Below are 19,201 nucleotides of genomic sequence, written 5' to 3'. Positions count from 1 at the left end.
CAAAAAATAAAATAAAATAAAATAAAACGCATATCCACATATATGCAACCAGTGCAAGACTCCAAATGCTTAAGAAAAACCGCAAGACTTGCTGCATTAAATCAGACTTTAATTCCACTTGGTCAAGCTCCATGCGTAAATAAAGTAAGAACACCAGAAAGAACACAGTAGAAATACAGTTTGATGATCTTTGGTTAGAAGCTATGTAGTCATCAGATAAGTACAGCAAACAGAGCAAATAGAGATCAAGCATCTGCACATAAATAACTCTTCTCACATAGTAAAAAAAAAAGATGTTCCTATTTTGCCATTATCTGTATGAGGTATTTTTGTACTAGCAACCTGAGAATACTTTGGAATTCACTAAAAAGTCATTCATAAAGTGTATAATATTCTTTATTTGTCTTGATTTATCAGGAGCTGATTCTGAGGTAAATCCTAACTCATACTATATAAAGATAACTTTGAGGTAGCTATAGTCACTTTCTTCCGCTGAGGTATATCTAGCCTTGATACGTGAGGCGACTTGGTGCTAAGATTTAAAATAAATTGCAAACTAATGCTGAGAACGATCTGAAATTCCTGAGAACTAGCTTTCCAATATGGAAAGACATTTGAGGCTTTTGAAAAAGGGAAAAGAAAAAGGGGAAAGAAAGAAGCGAGCTGTTACGGTTATGTTAAAGCACATGGTTATTAAAACCTGTATATATTGAAACAACACTATTTATGAACAAATACCCTGGTCCTTCTTTTCAGCATTCTAATATCTGGAGTGGTTTGTAAATATTTCTGAAAACTGCTTTAATCCTGCTACATGGAGTCAAGGACCAAGGGCCCAGATGTGTGAGCCTAATTGATCGTCTAACGCTGCCAATGAAATGATTGACGTGGAACACTGTCCCCACTATGGTCTTGATTCTTTTTTCTTTGTAGTTTGTAAATGAAAATAAGTTTGCATTTGGCTTTGTAAATATCAGTTTCAATACTCAAAACAATACAATACTTAGGGATATCTAGACTAAAAAAAATCCACAATCAAATCAAGTAATAGACAAAGTAAAAAATGAGGGGAAAAAAAAAAGATGATCCATTTTAAATAAAGCAAAATGCACAAAACCAGGAAACTTCTCTACCCAGACAATAGACATAAACGGAAAAACAACGGAAAAACAAAAATCCAATCCGGATGCTTGGGAATCTATTACTGATGTGCACACATACGATAAACTCTCCAAACAAACAGTACTGATGGAAAAATGTCCAACAATCAAACACCCGCTGTATGATTTTGGCAGAATATTTTGTGCCATGATTGTTTGCAGGTGGATGACTCTCTGGGAATAAATGCATAGAGGAAGGCATATTGCATTAGTATCAAATGTCTAGAGCACAGAAAGATGCCCAGGACATTGTCATTAAAACATGGGAGTACAGGTATTTCTTGTAATCAGACCATTGTTATGATCATTCAGGTCCTGAGAGAATCTATAGCAGATTAGTGGTAAAGGGCAGGGATCTTCTGCTAAAGGGCGGAATAATTACAGCTCATCTTTGTAAGTGTGTAATCACTCTCAGCAGAATAAACCCGATGTCTCAAAAAGGAGGTAGACTTGGCTTTGTATACCACTGGACTCTCTGTAAAGGAGAGAGAGACCGTGTAGCTGCTGGGAGCTAAGGAGAGCCAATAGCAGCAGGCTCTGTAGAGCCAGAACCTCTAGAGGAGGAGGGGCCATTGGGATCGACAGAGCAATTCTGGCCTATAAGAGTAGCTGGAGTTTCAGAAGACTTCTGAGCATACAGTGATCCTGTAAAGAAATTAGCAAACTTTAAGCAAACATACTTAAACAATATCCTAAATTTACTGAAAGTTGCTGGTGTATAATTCTGTCACACACCTGAGTAAATGATCCCATTAACCTCTATTGAGACAGTGATACTGGCTGATCCATTTGAGGAGATACTAAGAGACAGATCCTGCTTTTCCTCTAGATAAGAAAGAAAAAGCATTGTGTTAGAAACACTGGAATGGCATTGTAGCACTCAGATCTCCCACAAAACACAAGATTAGATGAAGCCTGTGAACTCACCACGGGGGGTACTGGTAGTGTTGAGGCGCAGATTGCCAGGGTTCACTTGTGATGCCATTGCAAGCAGGTTCTGCTGGAAGGCCTGCTGCAGGAGCCTCTGCTGCTCTTCAGCCAGGCGGGCCATTTTCCTCTCAGGCCCCTCTATGGCAGAGGCACCAGTTGCCACAGCTGAAGCACCCATGCCTGTCTCCAGCCTCTCACGCAACTGTTCCAATGTGGCAGCCCGTGCCAGCTGCTGTTGGTGGCCTAGTGCCAGAGCCAGGGGTAGTCTACCAGGCAACATGGAAGCTGGACCATCTTCAGGAACTAAGCATTCAGATCAAATAAGACTGATGAGGATGACAAAAGCATGATTCATACAAGACTTTTCTGATATCAAACAAGTGATGAATGAGTGAAATTATGGTCTCCTTACATAACAATCACAAACAAACAAACAAAAAAAAGAACCAATTCTGTCATTTCCAATCTATTAATTACAACCTACCCTTTGATAATAAGGTAATTGATCATTTACAAAGTAATAATTTAATTAAATAAATAGTAAAGTAAATTAAATGTAAATTAGTAAAAGCAGTTAATGAATAAATATTAAATGTTATGAAGCCATTTTAAAAGTCTATAATATTTTTTTTTAATAATTAATTCATTTTTAAGCTCTGAAACTTTTCTCCATTTAGGACATTTCTTTTACATAGTAATGCATATGTAAAATAGTAATTAATAAATAACACTGGCACATAGGCACAAGGGGGAGCTTGAACTCATGAAAATACACAAACAATCTGGATAAATGTTGCTGTTTCAAGTTGTATACAACGACTGTTTGCATGTTGTTTATATCCAACCCTTTTGTTTTCTGGCCTAATGCCTGGTTATAACAAATGACACTTAGGTGCCTATTAATGCTCCCCTTGTAGAAGATTCTACCCCAGTGAGATACTGGGTCTCCTGAAACGTTTAGTCAGTGTGACTTTCACACAGCAGACTGCCAAACAAAATATCAATTATTAACTAAGACAAACCGGTAAAATATTGGGATCCTTACCTATAAGTAATCTATCAGTTACACTTTCCCCTGATTTAAACAAGGAAGCTACAGCTAAATGAAGGTGAGCGAATCCATCCATGATTACCTGTCGCTTTCTTAAGGGCTGGACTCGGTGTGCTCTGCATGCCGTTGTGCCCGGAGTTAGGCAGGTGCATTTTAGGAGGAGAGAGGAGGTGAGGGGCTCCAGCGCTGGGGGAAGGAGAGAAGCGGTACAGGCTGTTACTGTACCCGGGCCGACGACCTTCTCTGCGGTTGCTGTCGATGGCGGCCTGCAGCTCTCCTGGGGAACTGAGTCCTTTCTTCTCACATTCATACGGATACAGGTACTTCATATACCTCCACAGAGGAAAAATGAGCATGCAAAAAACCATCAGCATATAGAGCAAGCTAGATTCCAACACAAAACTGATCAAGATGACTGTGAACACACCTGCACATAAGTGACACGCTTTTACATAACACATTTACTTACTGTGTGCGGAGGGTGAAGGCAGCGCTGGTGATGGAAGTGGGCAGGTTTAAACCTTTAGTTATCTCTCTCCAGATTTTCTTATTGATCACCTCCACCAGACCTCCTTTCTCAGTCACCAGCTTATAGAGCTTATAGAGGTCCAGCACCTGCTTAGCCATGATGGGGATACGATTCACTGGGGTACCTGGGAACAGAAACAGAGGATAATAAATGATTATGTTATTTAAAGTGCTAAAAAAATGTCATGAAACGGGTTTAAGTTTGTGTAGTTTAAGTATATATAATGTAAAGAAGGAAATTTGCCTGTTCTGCTCTGTATTCTGGTGTTGTCTAAGGCACATGATTTGAAAGGGAATAAAAAAATGAAAGTGCAGTCTGTTAGCTTTAACATGACTGTATGTAGATCCATATAGGATGAGTCATGCAGGGAATTACAGACAGCACTCAAAAACCATTAAAGCAATAAAAGCCCAGACTAGAGATTAATTACTGTATTATCCAGACCATAAAAGCCACTGGTGTATTAGACACAAGTCCCTACAGCAAGCAATTGTTTGGATGCCTTACTGAAGACCAAGTGATCTACCATTCCTTTATTTCAGAGTTTTATTTGCAGTGTCACATAAAGTGTAGGGTAACGTTATGTTATCTTGTTTATGCTACAGCTGTACGGATTCAATATATGAACACTGTGTTAGTATACGCATGTCTTTGTACATCAAGCATGCTTTAACAGGTACAGCGTTATTTATCTTAGCTGTTGAAGTTATTTGTGTTCATTTCATTATCATCTCACATACTGTGTCCTGCCAAGCTTCACATGTCTGGGCTCTGCAGATGTTTTAAGATAAACATTTCAATTGTGTGCGATTTTATTCTCCACCCACAAAAAAAAAAAAAAAAAGCAGTGTCGTGTATAAACATGATCACAATAGTCAGGAATGCATCACGAACAAAAAAAAAAGCACACATTAGTTAAGTGCAGATTATCAGGCTGTGACTAGAGCTAAATTTGTCTACATCTTTTCACCGACTCAAGTGAAATTCACCAAAACTTCCAGTTGCATGCTTTGCCCCAAATGTATATCTAGAGTATGAAGATTCTTAGTCAGACAACAGTTTAATTAAAGTAGTAACCAGTTCAGTAACAGGTTCAGCACATAAATACTTTTTACCCAATTTACAGATGTTTGTTTATAAAAAAAAGTTCTATGTGTAATTTAATCCTGACTAAAAATCTATGTTTAATAATAATGTAGTTATCTGTGAATATGCTATGAAGAGCCAAAAAAATTTCCACTTAAGTTAAATAATTCCTGCACAAATCATGTCTGTGATGCTTCGAGTAGAAATACTGGTGCACATAAACAAAGAGAAGCATAAGAGAGAAACGGAAAACGTAACAACAAAGCTCCTGAGTAACACTGAGTAGCCAAGATTACAGCCGTGATGGGCTGTAATCTTACTATAGACTGGTGTTTCCTGAGCTACCGGAAAGACTGTAATGAGTCTCAACTGATGGAGCTCAATAAACATTTCACAGATTGAAAACGCTACAACAGCTGTGCTATTTCTCCATAAGCACAACTGCTTTAACAAATGTGCTCAAGAAGCGTGAAATGTGGCATAGAGTAACCTTTAAAATAAATCTCAGTCAGACAGCAAGAGAGATCTCCTGAGATAGAACTATATATATTTAGCTCTATTCCTTCTTCCCAGGGATGAATGTGAGCTCCTTTACCTGCGAAGTCCTGCTAGAGAATATGCCAATATTCATGATGTGTTTATTTCCTCAAAGAGCATGCCATGATTTAAATGCCAGGCTGCCAAACCGTGTTATTTAATGCTGGGGATGACATTAGCCATTCGTCAGGTGATCAGTAAACAGGTCCAAGCTCAGGGTTAAACCCGGGTCACAATGCTACGGCTTTGTTAAGGAGAGGGTCAAAAGTGAGGAATGTAAAGCGGTACAGTCAAGGGAGAAACTGTGTAACATGTACCATCACTGTAAAACTGACCAAGCTCATGTGAAACGTAAGACAGCATTTACGGTAAACCGGCTGGTGACTTTTCTAGGAATTTTCAAGCGGTCACGTTGCTATAATCAGCCAAATAAAGGAAATGGCATTAAGATAAATCAGGAAAGCTTAATGACATAAAAGAGTGAGCGGGGGCTTTAGTACTGTGATTAGAGTCTGAAGACATGCAGCGTTAATGCAGTCAGGACATGACTTGTGATGTCACAACTAACAAGCCTGAGACAAGAAAGAGACAAAGAAGAAAAGGTTTGCATCCATTAGAAGACAAAAAAAAAGACCATTCTTCCATAAAGACTTCGAGAGTAAACATAAATTAAATCCACTTAGGAATTTTCATGAGTGTTCGAGAGAAAGCGGATACTTTTTATTGACCACTATTTCTTCTTTATTCCCTGCTCAGCCAGCAGAAAGAATGGAGTGAATATGACCTTTGACTTGTATAGCGAGGAAACGGCCTTCCACATTAAGAAACCTTCACTCATTTAATGAAGCAATAGCAGGCACAGTGATGGCAGTTAGGCCGAAGGAAATACCACACTCAGACTTAAACAATGCTCGCCTTTCTTATTGTAGAGTAGGTGGTAAGGGGCACAGGAAATGCATGGTTTAACACCAGGTCAGACATCCTGGATGATATGCTGGCTGAAATTATACAAAGAAAATACAGCTACGGGACAAGTTAGGACAAGAAGATCTGAGCTGATGTTTGTGTGCAGGAGAAAAGATCGTGTGAAGTTATAGGAATATCTTCAGCAAGGCGCATTTACAAAACTACTACTGGCACGTGGTAGACTGGTATCATGTGTTAGACGAAACAAAGACCACATCAACCTTTTTTGTTTATTTAGTTAACCTGCAAATTATACCTGCATTCCAACTTATTTATACACTCGGTGGCAATTGGCAAGGGGGGGGGGGGGGGGAATCAGTGTTGAATTTAACATAATGTCAGGATGAAGTACAACCGTACACCTTGACATGAAACAGTGCATCTAAAATATATTAAAGCTCAATTATCTTATTACTCTTCTAAAAGTATTAGATAATAATAATAATAATAATAATAATAATAATAATAAATCTTTTCAACAAACACTCTTAGAAATACTCAAACCTGCAGCTTAATGAGGAAAGGTTTACTTAAACCTAAAAGTCAACTACTTCTCAAATTATAAACCATGAATTCTAAACACAATCAAATTTTTGTTAGGCCAGACGGGGGAAGGCTGTTTGGAGAAACCGCACCGCCTAAAGGAGTGCTAAAAGAGCAGTCAGTCAACACAAACACTGATTTATAACTAATATACTACATTTATCAGTGTGTCTGCCTCGAATTTCCATGTAGGAAACTGACATTTAAATGGAAACAGCCATCTATCTACAAGGATGTCGATTTATTGATTTAGCATTTAAGAAAAACTAAAGAAAAACTAAAAAAAAAAAAAAAAAAAAAACTAAACTGTTCTACGATCTGATAAATCCTTTATCCGCCTGCTGATAACATGCGGTCTGAACCCAACAGTCCTGCGTCACATGGGCTAATATTCAGGGGATAATCCAGTATTACTGATGCAAAGCCATTCACTATACATGCTACATTAATGAGTTTAATGAGATATTAATCACACAAGAGTACAATTACATGTAAACCTACACGCATACCTATGGCTAGTAGGTATCCGGAGATGCATATCCATATTTATCCCGCTTGTATAAGTATAGGCATAGAACTCAATTTGACTAGTGTGTACGATTAAAATGAGGTTTAAAAACAAAAGGTGGTCACATTATCAAGGCCCAAATATGATCATGATTTGTACAAAGAGTAAGGGCTACACAGTCCACCTCTAACTGTGAAAATGAAATGAATTGAAGATTCATTAGCTCATAAGAGAACAAGGGTGGAGTGGGGTGGCGGGTTTGTTTGGGGTGAGGGGGAAATTCTTGTCTTTCCAATATAAATCTCTAGCAGATCGCCATAAAAGTTGAGGGTTTCGGCAGGGGGACAGCAGAGCACATAAAAACACAGAGGAAATCCATTCAGCAGGATGTCAAAAACACACCAGAGGAAAATAACAAGGCTCACGAAAGCAGAAGACAAAATGTCCACAAAACAGGACATGCCATACTCATCGTTAACTCAGCACGATATACATGACCCCGAAATCCATTTTCCACTGATCAAGAAAAGGCATGTGCTGAATTCTCCACAGAAAATCACTTCTTTCTCTGTTTCTTATGGGCTCCTGCTGCTCTAAAAGCTCTCTATTGTCTTATTCCTTCATCTGTGTGGTATTCCCTTTATATCAAAAGGTGAGGCCTTACATTTTAGGAACTCATTAATCTTCTGCAGAAGGACAGGAGGCCTCTTAATCCACCTCACCCCCCTCTCCTTAAGGCCCCAAGCAAGTGGACACCCCACCTGCCCCCCACTGCATGCGCACGCGCACACACACACACGCACGCACACACACGCACACACACACACACACACACACACACACACACAGAACTTTGCCCATCTTGCCTGCAGCTCCTGCTGCTCTCCTCCTCCACTCTTATCAGGTTTCAGTCACTTTGACAACTAGGACAATGCGTAGAGGCCCATGAGTATTGAAGTGTGTGTGTGCACATTTGTGCTTCATTAAGAGGAAATGTTTGACTGATTCAAATTCCTAAAATGATCAATTTCAACAAAGACTGGGAGCCAAATTTCTACAATCAACCAACCATGCAAACTACATGACACATCATGGAATCCCAGAGGCTGCAGTGAGCTGGACATATAATTAGAAATAAACTATTGTTTTGTTTCCAAAATCTAGATTCAGCTGTAGACAATCCAGGCGACGCTACGTCAACCTTAAATCCCGTAGCGGCCCTCAATCTGCCCCACTTTGTGTGTAGGAAAAGGAACCGATAAAACAACATCCCTCAGCTTCCTTTCTCAAGTGGGCCACACTAAACTGCCTGATGGGAACAACTTGAGGATTGTTAGTAACCCCATTTTTCACTGTCTGGCGCAACTAGCATGTCTTTCACACTAAAACAGTCAAACAAACATCATTAATCATGAGGAGAGGACCCCACCGACAGACATTTGGCACGATCAAACATTTGCCATTCGCCCTCCACTATTACGTCTAACTTCTTGACGCCTCCAGTTACACACAAACACAGAGGGCTTGGGCCGGGGTGGGTTGGTGGGTGGGGGGTGATACACAGGCACACACAGCTCCCCATCTGGATGAGTTTAAATCCTAAGGTAGAGGTTAACAGCCTTGTCCCTGAAAGCTTAGTCTGATGACGCTGCCAGGCTCATCTCAGTGTCACAATATGACAATCACGGAGGCCGAGTACCTGTGAATCCTCTTAATCTGGCCCAGGTGTTAGTTGTGTGTATGTTCAATCTTTAAAAACCAGAGTGAAACTGTTTAACAGCCTTGTGACTAAAAACCTGATGTCTGTTTGGATGATCTGGAGTGTCAGCATTGTGAGCACTATAAGTGTGTGGATACTTAGATACTGAGAGGACCTATAAATAAATACACCTGAAGTGGACAGGAGGTTGTTTACTGTGTCCTGGAAACACCAGGGATGATTTTGGTGAAAGACTACACAAGTTAAGGAGGGTTTTAGGACAAAATATAAAACGTCACTTGTTGTCATTTTTGATTATAAACTGATTTGTGCAGTGTGCAATATTTAAAGCTTTTGGAGTTATTACTCTTTCAGGCACAGAACAAAATGATCAAGGAAACAAAGAATAAAGAAATGTGTTGCTTTACCTCTTTTCTGCATGAAGGTGAACAGGTCATCTAAAAACTCCTTCCGGTTAGGGTCACTGTCCAGTTCATAAAGCTGCAAAAAAAAGGAAAAAAATAAATACATAAATAATTGATACTCAGATTGAATGTGATATTCTCAGATGACATACTTTATAGAACGTTGCTAATATCAGGTGACTCTCTAAAGTCTTTGACATGAAAACATTAATGATCATTCTTTTTTTAACACAATAAATGATTTATTTGTTACATGAAATCAATAAACTGGCTTTCCAGTTTATTTAATTATATTTAATTATATATATATATATATATATATATATATATATATATATATATATATATATATATATATATATAAACATACATATATATACACACACACACACACAAATTATGAGCTATCCACATGCTATCATCTGGGCACGTAGGCGCTTTAGATAACATTGTGAAACTGGGTCAATGTGTTACTGATAAGAGCACCAACAGCCATGAATTTCAGATCTTATGGTTTACCTTGGCAAAGTCTCTGGAGGCCTCCCCTCTCCCTCTCCCTCCATCGCTTTCTTCATTCCAACTCGCATTGCCATTCTGTAGAACAAGAGAGTCACTCAACTCCAAAACGTTTATACAAGCAGAAAACAAGCCCCCATAAACCTCAATAAAGTCCCACAAGACAGGAAGGCCATTGAATCAAAATAACAACCAAACAGACAAAGGACAAAGAAAAGGTTTGAAACAAAATTAATGCCGACCTCTAAACTCTATAGAACTCACTGTTTCTAACGGCATAATGGACACTTATGGAGATTCTCTTGTAAATTGCTTTTAGGCATTAACTCGACTTTTAACTTATCAATAGAGAATGTAACCTATGAAAGGTTAAGCTAATAAAAATATTTTGCTTGGGGTTTTCAGCCACTTAGATTATTATAGGTATCTTTGTCGATTTCTTGGAGTCTGCTTCATCAGTGGTGCTCATGGCAGGCCTCATAAAGCACTTACAAGCTCTTACAGTTCCTTGATGCATATACTCTTTGCTTGATTACAGGCTATCCATGTTGTCCCCCTGAGCAGCTTTAGAAACAACAAGGCAGAGGGGTAATAAAGCAGTTTTACAGGAGCTTCTCTCCATCCCCCTCTTTAATATGCTAAGTGAATCACAGCTGGGGAGAGAATGGGATCTTCAGAGTTTATAGCAAATACACACCAGCTGGGCCCACACGAGGGGAGACGCTCCGCAGGGGAACTGTGGAGGGCAGACTTGCTGTGTGGTATTGTGTGTTTTAGGAAAAGACGAGGTTGCGTCCATATATTACATAATATAGTATGTTGTGTACTATAGGAGCATCAAATACACCCAACACTAATCATAAATACAGATAAGTGTTACTTATGTAGTCAATATGACAAAATAGGAACCTAATGCTAAACGTGCTAACCACAAAGTCAACATTTTGTCCCCCAAATGTGTTCAGCTGCCATTTTTCATGGAGGTGACATGGCAATTAGATTTACACACACTATATAACATTATCTCACAGCAAAGACATTTATAAACTGGGCAAGCTGTTATCAGGCTTTGGCCTCACTAATTATATTAGAGAAGACTGATAGTGAGAAGGCAAATTAGCCAAGAGGAGGAACCAGATGACCATCTGGGTCAGAAAGAGGAAATGAAGTCCCCCATCCCCCATATCAATTGAACAGAAACTACATGTGACCATGTCAAATAATTACTCTGGGAGATGGGACAAACACCTTATGTTACCAAGTGTCAATGCATTGTGCTGAGGTTGGGTGCATACAGTGGAACATCCTGAAATGTGAAGAGTATGTCGGCTTACGTTTAGGTACAACGGTAGGAAAATAGTGTTTATACTGTGCATTTAGCGAAAAGCAACAATTCAGTAAACTGTGACCTCGACAATCACACAAATCTGTCTGGCTTTCAAATGCAAAAGTAACAGTGGTTTCTAAGTGATAAAAGTAAAAAAGAAGAAGCAGACAGACTGCTAGTGTTTGAAACTTTAAAAGAAAAGTTGAAAGTTTTAAAGAAAACTGGTCAGTGGCACAAACATTCACATGTGGAGCTATTGTGTATCTGAATTTACAAAAATCTAAAAACTTTATAAACAGATTTAAGAGATTAAAACATTTTTAGAATTGTTTGGTCAGTGCAAGTTGTCATCTTTCACTACAAGAATATTTGAATTTTTCTGATTAAAATCCACAGAGTGAATCACAGTTGCACCTTTCATTTCTTTTTAACCAGATTCAAAACTACACAGAAAAATCAGTCCTGTGGTCCATTAAACATTGCATTATTTAACTGCTGGCTGCACTTGGGTTTTGCGAGAGTACTTTAATCCCACAGATTCTCTACCAGCCCAGTTACTACATGACAAAGCAAATGCTGATCATTGTAAACCTTAACACGACACATACAGAGCATTCTATGAAAGAAACACAATGTCTGACATTAAAACATTCAGTGCAACATATAGAATGAACCATAAGCAAACTAAGTATAGGACCTAACCGTAAATGATACAGTGGAAGTGTAATAACAGTGTTGGAGCACTATTCACTTTGGAGCACTAATACTCATCCTACACATGTGAGAAGAGCCAGAGCAGACAAAGGGCCATAGAGGAGCCTATAACTGCTAATCTGGAGGCCGGCAGCTCTTTTGAGGATAGACGGTTTTCTACATCAAAGAACAGCTAGCCTTTTAAAGAAATGGATACAGATGTGAATGTCTCACTGTCCAGTATCATAGTGATTGTGCTTCTCTTTAATGATGCCAACAATGACTAAGGCTTGAGATTGTACAAGAAATAATGTTCCAGATTAAAGATTAAATACTTCCTGAGAAATTTTGGTGGAAGAATCTAGAAACAGACGATGCTAAAGCTGCAGTGTGACTCTTTGGGACATGTACTTCAAACGCTCTTAAAATGCTTATATAAAAATGGTATGAGGCACAAGGGTCTTCAATCTTTCTGAATGAAAACTACCTCAGTCGGGTCAGGACAGGCGTCGATGGTGAGGGTGGGGGTGTGTGGATGACAGACGTTCTAGACTTTCTGAGAGGAAATGGACATGGAAATAAAAAGCAGTCCCTTTGCTTCCCCATCTACCTTTCTGCTCAATTACCACCCCCTGTCCATTACTACTCCAGTTACGTCCAGTGAACTTGACAAGAAAAGGTCACAAATCACACAACAACGTGGCCACTCCCTCTATTCTTTGTTCACACACACAAAAAAAAAAAACCTGGTGAGAATTCTCACCGTTTCAGGAGAAGAAACATTTAATGCCACTTGGAATGTTTCGCTTGGGTGGGTCTGGACAACCCAGACACCAATATCACACCCTTTCCATACATCACCCCAAAGCTTTTTATCATCAAATACTATAGATTTGGTTTACATCTTCCTTTCCGTCCACAAAGTATACAGCACAATCCTGAAAGTCATGGAACATCTCAACAGTTTGTATTGTCTGTACTGGAGACATTTGGAACAATTAACCACAGCAATCAGTTGCCTTACAAAGACAGGCAAAAAAATGCTAATCTTAATGATGAATGACCGAATCTATCTCACAGATGGCTGCACTTTGCATTAACAGCAGCGATCTTAGAACCCAAGAGAGTTGTTCAGTGTTAATGCCCAATAATACCTCTCAGTCATACTGAACGTCCTGCTGACATACACAAAGTGCCTGATGATTACTGAAACCAAAAGCAATGGAAATATTATTGTTTAGAACCAAGTTTATATTCACAATAATCTGCAATTCAAAGTGGAGGTTTTTTGTTAAAAACCTCCACTTTGAAATGTTTTTGTTTGTTAAAACATCTTGAATTGGTGAAATTCCAAGCAAACGGTTCTTATTTTAAATTCTACCTGTAAAGATACTTTTTTTTTGCCATTTCTTTCTATGGTAGCTGGACTCTAGTTAATGCACATAGTTCCACTATGCAAAATACACAAAATAAGAGGTAAATATTCTTATAACCTCACTAAATTCAAATTCAAGGAAGTTTCATTTATAAATGCATCCAAGTTGCCAGACATTCATGTGAACCACCGCAAGAATTAACATCGATATAATAAGAACTGATTGCTCACAGCAGACTCATTCTGCTAGCACACGCTTGATGTGTTGCCAAAATGTCAATTAAATAATGCAACGGCTTTTGACAAGACTGCTCTCCAACCTACAATGAAGCGCCACTTATTCACCCAGTCTTTCAAAGGAGAGAATACAATTCTAAATGTGACCTTCATGAGACAGACACAATACCATGGCAACCTCTTTTCTGTAGCTTGAAATTAAAGAAACCCTTTGTTTTGTTGTTTTTTTTGCAAGAATTATTATTGAATTGAAGGACAAACAACAAACACCCCCTAAAAAGCACGGATCACATTCAGCAAAGTCATTTGTGTAACAAGACAAACAGCCAAAGATTTGTGTGAAGTGATACTCAAGCCATTGTTATTCGTAGTGCAAAAAAAAAAAAAAAAAAAAAAAAAGAAAGAAAAGTGCAACTAGTTGCATTCATCAACCTGGGAAACTCTGACACAAGGGATAGTAGTAACATGCTTCTTGTGAAGTGGAGTTATAGGCTATAATTCAGCTTTCAGTTCAAATGTGTCTCACTGCTCACTGAGCCTGATTAAACCAGCATTAATCAGAGAAGATTAGCATGCTTGGGGCAGAATGCAGAGTGTTGCGTCACTGAAAAAGAGCCTACAACCAGCATGTGTGTGTGTGTGTGTGTTCAAAACACATTATACCTATGATGTTGGTTAAGTAGTCTATGAAAACATCAGTCAGCATTATTATTGTGGCAACAGCACAGAGAATATTTACTCTCAAAAGTTTAACACCTCCAATTTTTTTTCCAAAACAAAAGTGTCATTCTGCAGCTTTTCATACATTACTTAATCTCATGACTACCAACAGGCTATTCCTCCGGCCATATGCATGTGACTTTAATTAGCATTTCCATGTTGACAACATGGTGTGTTTTTTTTTAATCTAAAGCTTCCAATTAATTGGGTGATTTCCTAAAGATATAAGCAAACATTACCCGAGTCCCTGACACTGTGTAGGTGTTTACTGATTGACTTGTGCTTTAAAGTGTGAAAAGCTTCAAAAAGACAACCCCCACCCTCATTTGAAAATGCAATTTGTGGCATCTGTTCTCTTTTGTGTTGCCGGTGCCATCAAACCAGCCCCCCTACACACACTGCAATCTGATACTGTCACCACTGCAGAGCATCATTAAATACTAAAGAACAGACATGAAAAGGCAGGATAAAAAGAAAGCAAAACAAAATGGAGACGAGCTACTTCTCAGTCATCAATAAATTCCTCTCACAGCAGCTGAACCAAACCTCATGGCCAGAGATCTATAAAGTAGGCATTAACACAATAGTCTCTCTCTTCCTCTCTCTCTCTAATAGAATCCTGCTGGGGTCAGGCCTAATACACAATCCCCATAACCAATCTCTAAAAATCACCAAATTGTGTTTAGTCTATAAACGCCGGAAGAAAAGCTCAAATTTATTTGGGTGAACCGTTTGATTATTTACATCTAAAAAAAACCATTGGGTGAGCGCACAGCTAATAGTGGAACAACACTATCCAATTAGTTTCATGGGTATTACATTTAACCTTATTTGAGCACTGCAAATGAAGTTATGTACGTTATGTAAAACATATTTGAACAATGTGTTTGAACTTTAAAAATATACTTTCCCCTACAAAATGTACATATTAAATGATAGCTTTAATTAAAGCTAACAAAACTTTTTTTCTACTAAACCACCTCCTGTAATAAAGCCCACATCCAGCTGGCAAGACATGGACTGTGCAAAGGAAATGATATCACCCACACCCACCATTATCCTATAAATATATAGTGACATGGGTGTGACCAAAACATCAGAGCACTGCCCATCTACATGGAGCTGCACTTCCTGCCATAATAGCTTTATTGCTGGGTGCTCCCTATGGCTTCCTCTAAAACACGTCTAGTTCAATGTAAATAAAAACAACTTAAAAAAAAAAAAAGTAGTTTTGTTTAAAAGAAAAATAAAAAGAAAAGAATTGAAAGAATGCAGAAGCTGGTGTTTTAAATCGTTATCATAAATTTAAAACTGCTAATGAAATTTTCACTTCAACTTGAAAAGTGAAAACCATCTCTGCTACATTAAAAGAGACATTTCTGTGCTAAAAAACGTCGGAGCGCACAATGGACAACGTTAACAATTTGATTTTAAATTATTTAGAAAGCAACAAAAAATTTAGATCTTACAATTCTAGAATGAAATCTAATCTATATTCTTAGAATTGTTGTGTATTTGTGCATTACAGTGTGTAAATCACTATGACTGGTCTCCTGAAGCAGAGGCACGTGCCTCCTACAACTTGGCCTTCTGTCTAACAACACTGGCGGCGTGTCTCTCTGGACAGAAGCCAAGACAGAAACATGCTGCCAAGTATCTGTACTAAGAAACACCGCTGGCCAGGAAGAACAGAGGAAAGTATGAATGCTTGGGGAAAAAGAATGAATGAAAGAGTAAATGAAGTGCTTGCACTGCTAGGCTGACTGCATGAAGGTCACACATTGAACACTCAAATATGAAGCATTTATACTTGAGTGTTCAATGTGTTAACGTATTTAAACAATTCTTTAAACCACTAAAACATATTCATGCCATATTCACGCAACTTCTATAAACAATTAAAAAATAGTCAAATAATTGTTTTTAGTAAAACTCTCCTTTCTGAGAAAGTTCTCAGAATATGAAAACAAAAAAGCTTCTATAAACAAAAGACAAACCTGTTTGATTGAGTCTTCAAAACTCCAGTCGGCAAGACCATTTGGCGTATTGAATGAATGCTGCTCAGTAGGGGATGGGCTGTCCTCTGGTTCATCCTTCACTTTTGGTGGAGGTGAGCGGGCTCGTTTTTTTGCAGCTGTGGGAGAAGCAGCATAGACTGGGAAAGGGTATGGAGCGATTCCCACCCCCTGCTGCTGAAGAGCCAGGCTTTGCTTTCTGAGAAACTCCAAACCATCGCCTTCGTCATCCTCACTTCCATCCTCACCATCCATCATCTCCTCATCTTCATCTTCTCCAGCAGAAGCCGGTCCTCTGTTCATCTCTTCATCGTCCTCTCCATCTTGCACAGATTCTACACTACTTTGGGTAGAAACCCTGGTTGGAGGCCCTTGGCTGTTTTTCAGCACTTGTTCTCTGGAACTGTTGCTGAAGTATTCTGGGTTTATTGGTATTCCCTGGGCACGGGCAGAAGCCATGATGGCATGTTGAGCAGCAAGCTGCTGGGCATACAGGATGTGGGCTTCGCTCAGGTGTCGCTCTTTTCTCTCCATGTCCAGTTTCGCTTGCTGCTGCCTCTGGAGCTGCTCCATGACCGCCTCAAGTTTAACACCGGCCACTGCACCAAGAGTCGCCTGAGAGAATGCTCCAGCGAGACCACTGTCCTGAGATAAGATGGGCTGAATACACAAACATCATTAGTTTGGGTGGTAGATTTGTCAATTTCCTTTAAAAGAGTGAACCATATGTCTCAGAACAACACTTTACTTTTAAAGAAGGTATCATCTAAACTCAAACCATCCATAAATATTACAATAAAATCAGTTGCATAGAAAGATCATGTCCACACCAGTAATGTAATTAAGCAATGAGGAAACTTTGAATCTCATAATAACTCCTTACTCTCTACTAACAAGCCCGATTATAAGTTTGTTCCAGTGTATGAGCATTATGTCGGCTAAAAACAAACAAACAAAACAAACAAAGAAACAAACAAAAACAAAAGGTCTTCTCTATACATCCATTTAAAAATATCATCACTTATAGATTGAAACTACACTTAGATAGTTTTGGGACTCAATTATAAATGTACTTGGCTTGTTAAAAGTATAACAATTCATTTGAATACAACATTAAAAGCTGAAAGAAAAAAAAAACCGCACACATTTGTCCTTTGACCCTGATCCGTGCCTACTTGGCACCCGGTGACCGGATTTCCGGCCAAACACAGTGTCTCTGGATTCTAAATTTAAATCATTTTTCTTGTCCAGATCAACCACATTCACACGATAATATTTGTATATGTCGAAAGTTGTATCGAGTGTGTAAAATGTAAAACCCAACACTTACACCATCCAACACAGGCGGCGGATTAAACACTATGGCGCACTTCCAATGTAACCATGTAATCTCCAGTGAGGACAAACAGCCAAGAGCAAAAAGCTTCAGTTCTCAACTTAAACTGTTATCTGTACAGACTGTAGAATCCGTGGGAACAGTGTGCAGACTGGAGAACACACCAAACTCCAGTCATGACGTGTACAAACTGAATTACCGGCGACATTAAAACTACACGGTCATTAAAACAAACTAAGTGGCAAAAGTGGGGAAATAAAACGCGCGCCCTCGTGCGCAAAAACACCGAATCGACTCTTAATACATTTTCTAAACTCTTCATGAATATTTGAGGATTGAGGACCGGATGTAATAACGTTACAGTAGCTATTCATCAGTCGGACTCACCGTTTGCGCCTTGCTGCTACTGGAATTGTCCACCATCCCTTTTTTTTCCTACACAGAGCTTTTTTTTTCTTCTTCTCGTCTGTGCTCGATCAAAAAGCCCAGAGTGTGTGCATCCAGCCGAGTAGTTAATATTCCTCGTGATAAGCCTCTGATAGTCCTCTGGTGCTCCCAAGAAAAAAAAAAGAAAATCGATGTTGGGATTTAGGGAAAAAAAAACAGGGGGCCAGCCAAAGGGAAACGCTCGCTGACCTCCCCTCCTGAAGTGGCGCGTGTATGGGGACTCCCACACTCCCCTTGGCTTTCCTCCACCCACCAGCACCGCACCACACACACACACACACACACACACACACACACACACACACACACACACACACACACACACACACACACACACACACACACACACACACACACACACACACACACACACACACACACACACACACACACACACACACACACACACACACACACCAGCAACAAGTAGGCCTTCCAGCACACTGCTGTCCCACATACATTTATTCATTTATGAATTAAACCAGACACACTCCTTGGTGCAATGTAGCCAGGAGAATGTCATGCCTGTCAGTACTCTAAAACCGTGCTTTAAACAAGGGATTCAGGGACCTCAAGGTATCTGCGGTATAATTTCAGTGGGTTCTGAAATAATCATTTTGATGATTTTATTCTTGAACGTGATGAGGATCAGAAGTAAAGAAGAAGCTCTAAGACGGTCAACTAACTACAAACAATATACCGTCCCCGTTTTGCAGTGTTACGCCTTGTTAAATGCTCGTTTCTGATTGGCCAGGAGGTTTTGAATAACTAAAGAGTAAAACACGAGTCGTGCTGTTATAGGAAAGCAATCCACGGTAAACGTTTTTTAGGTCTTATTTTGTGATTCATTCAGCCAATTAAATATTCAGCAAACGTCAACTGGCTATGTATAAAAAATTGATTCAACTCCATTTCAATTCGATTCTATTTATTTTGTATAGCGCTTTTAAGGGACAGTAGCCTAATGGTTAGAGAGTCTGATTCGTAACCCAAAGGTTGTGGGTTCGAGTCTCGGGCCGGCCACGACTGAGGTGCCCTTGAGCAAGGCACCAAACCCCCCAACTGGGCGCCGCAGCATAAATGCTCCGGGTGTGTGTTCAC

General features: G+C 39.3%; 1 protein-coding gene across 4 annotated transcripts; it reads right to left on the bottom strand.

Moving 5' to 3' along the window:
* Positions 1 to 92: 92 nt before the first annotated feature.
* Positions 93 to 18,351, bottom strand: arid3b (AT rich interactive domain 3B (BRIGHT-like)). 4 transcript variants are annotated; one of them, XM_027173313.2, is made up of 9 exons: positions 18,041 to 18,351; positions 16,300 to 16,977; positions 9,954 to 10,028; positions 9,438 to 9,510; positions 3,611 to 3,794; positions 3,224 to 3,474; positions 2,088 to 2,393; positions 1,896 to 1,985; positions 93 to 1,805 (listed from the first exon to the last, which is right to left on the bottom strand). In XM_027173313.2, the coding sequence occupies exons 1-9, from the start codon at positions 18,074 to 18,076 to the stop codon at positions 1,672 to 1,674; spliced, it is 1,827 nt and encodes a 608-aa protein (XP_027029114.1). In that variant the 5' UTR covers positions 18,077 to 18,351; the 3' UTR covers positions 93 to 1,671. The 4 variants fall into 4 exon arrangements, with proteins under 4 accessions (XP_027029114.1, XP_027029115.1, XP_027029116.1 ...); XM_027173314.2 differs by lacking the exon at positions 18,041 to 18,351 and adding an exon at positions 17,648 to 17,994; XM_027173315.2 differs by lacking the exon at positions 18,041 to 18,351 and adding an exon at positions 17,461 to 17,485.
* Between the last annotated feature and the right edge of the window lie 850 nt (positions 18,352 to 19,201).

Source organism: Tachysurus fulvidraco, chromosome 10 (assembly GCF_022655615.1).
Source record: "Tachysurus fulvidraco isolate hzauxx_2018 chromosome 10, HZAU_PFXX_2.0, whole genome shotgun sequence".
Taxonomy (NCBI): Eukaryota; Metazoa; Chordata; class Actinopteri; order Siluriformes; family Bagridae; genus Tachysurus; species Tachysurus fulvidraco.
The sequence above is the reverse complement of the archived record's forward strand: the minus strand, read 5'-3'. Positions and strand labels throughout refer to the sequence as shown.

What these genes read in the sequence shown, in the direction of transcription:
- arid3b (XM_027173313.2), bottom strand. Translation starts at nt 18,076, where the DNA reads ATGGTGGACAATTCCAGTAGCAGCAAGGCGCAAACG. An exon ending in GTAGCAGCAAGGCGCAAACG is followed by an intron (nt 16,978 to 18,040) that starts GTGAGTCCGACT and finishes TTGTGTATTCAG; the next exon opens with CCCATCTTATCTCAGGACAG. An exon ending in TAATGGGATCATTTACTCAG is followed by an intron (nt 1,806 to 1,895) that starts GTGTGTGACAGA and finishes ATTTCTTTACAG; the next exon opens with GATCACTGTATGCTCAGAAG.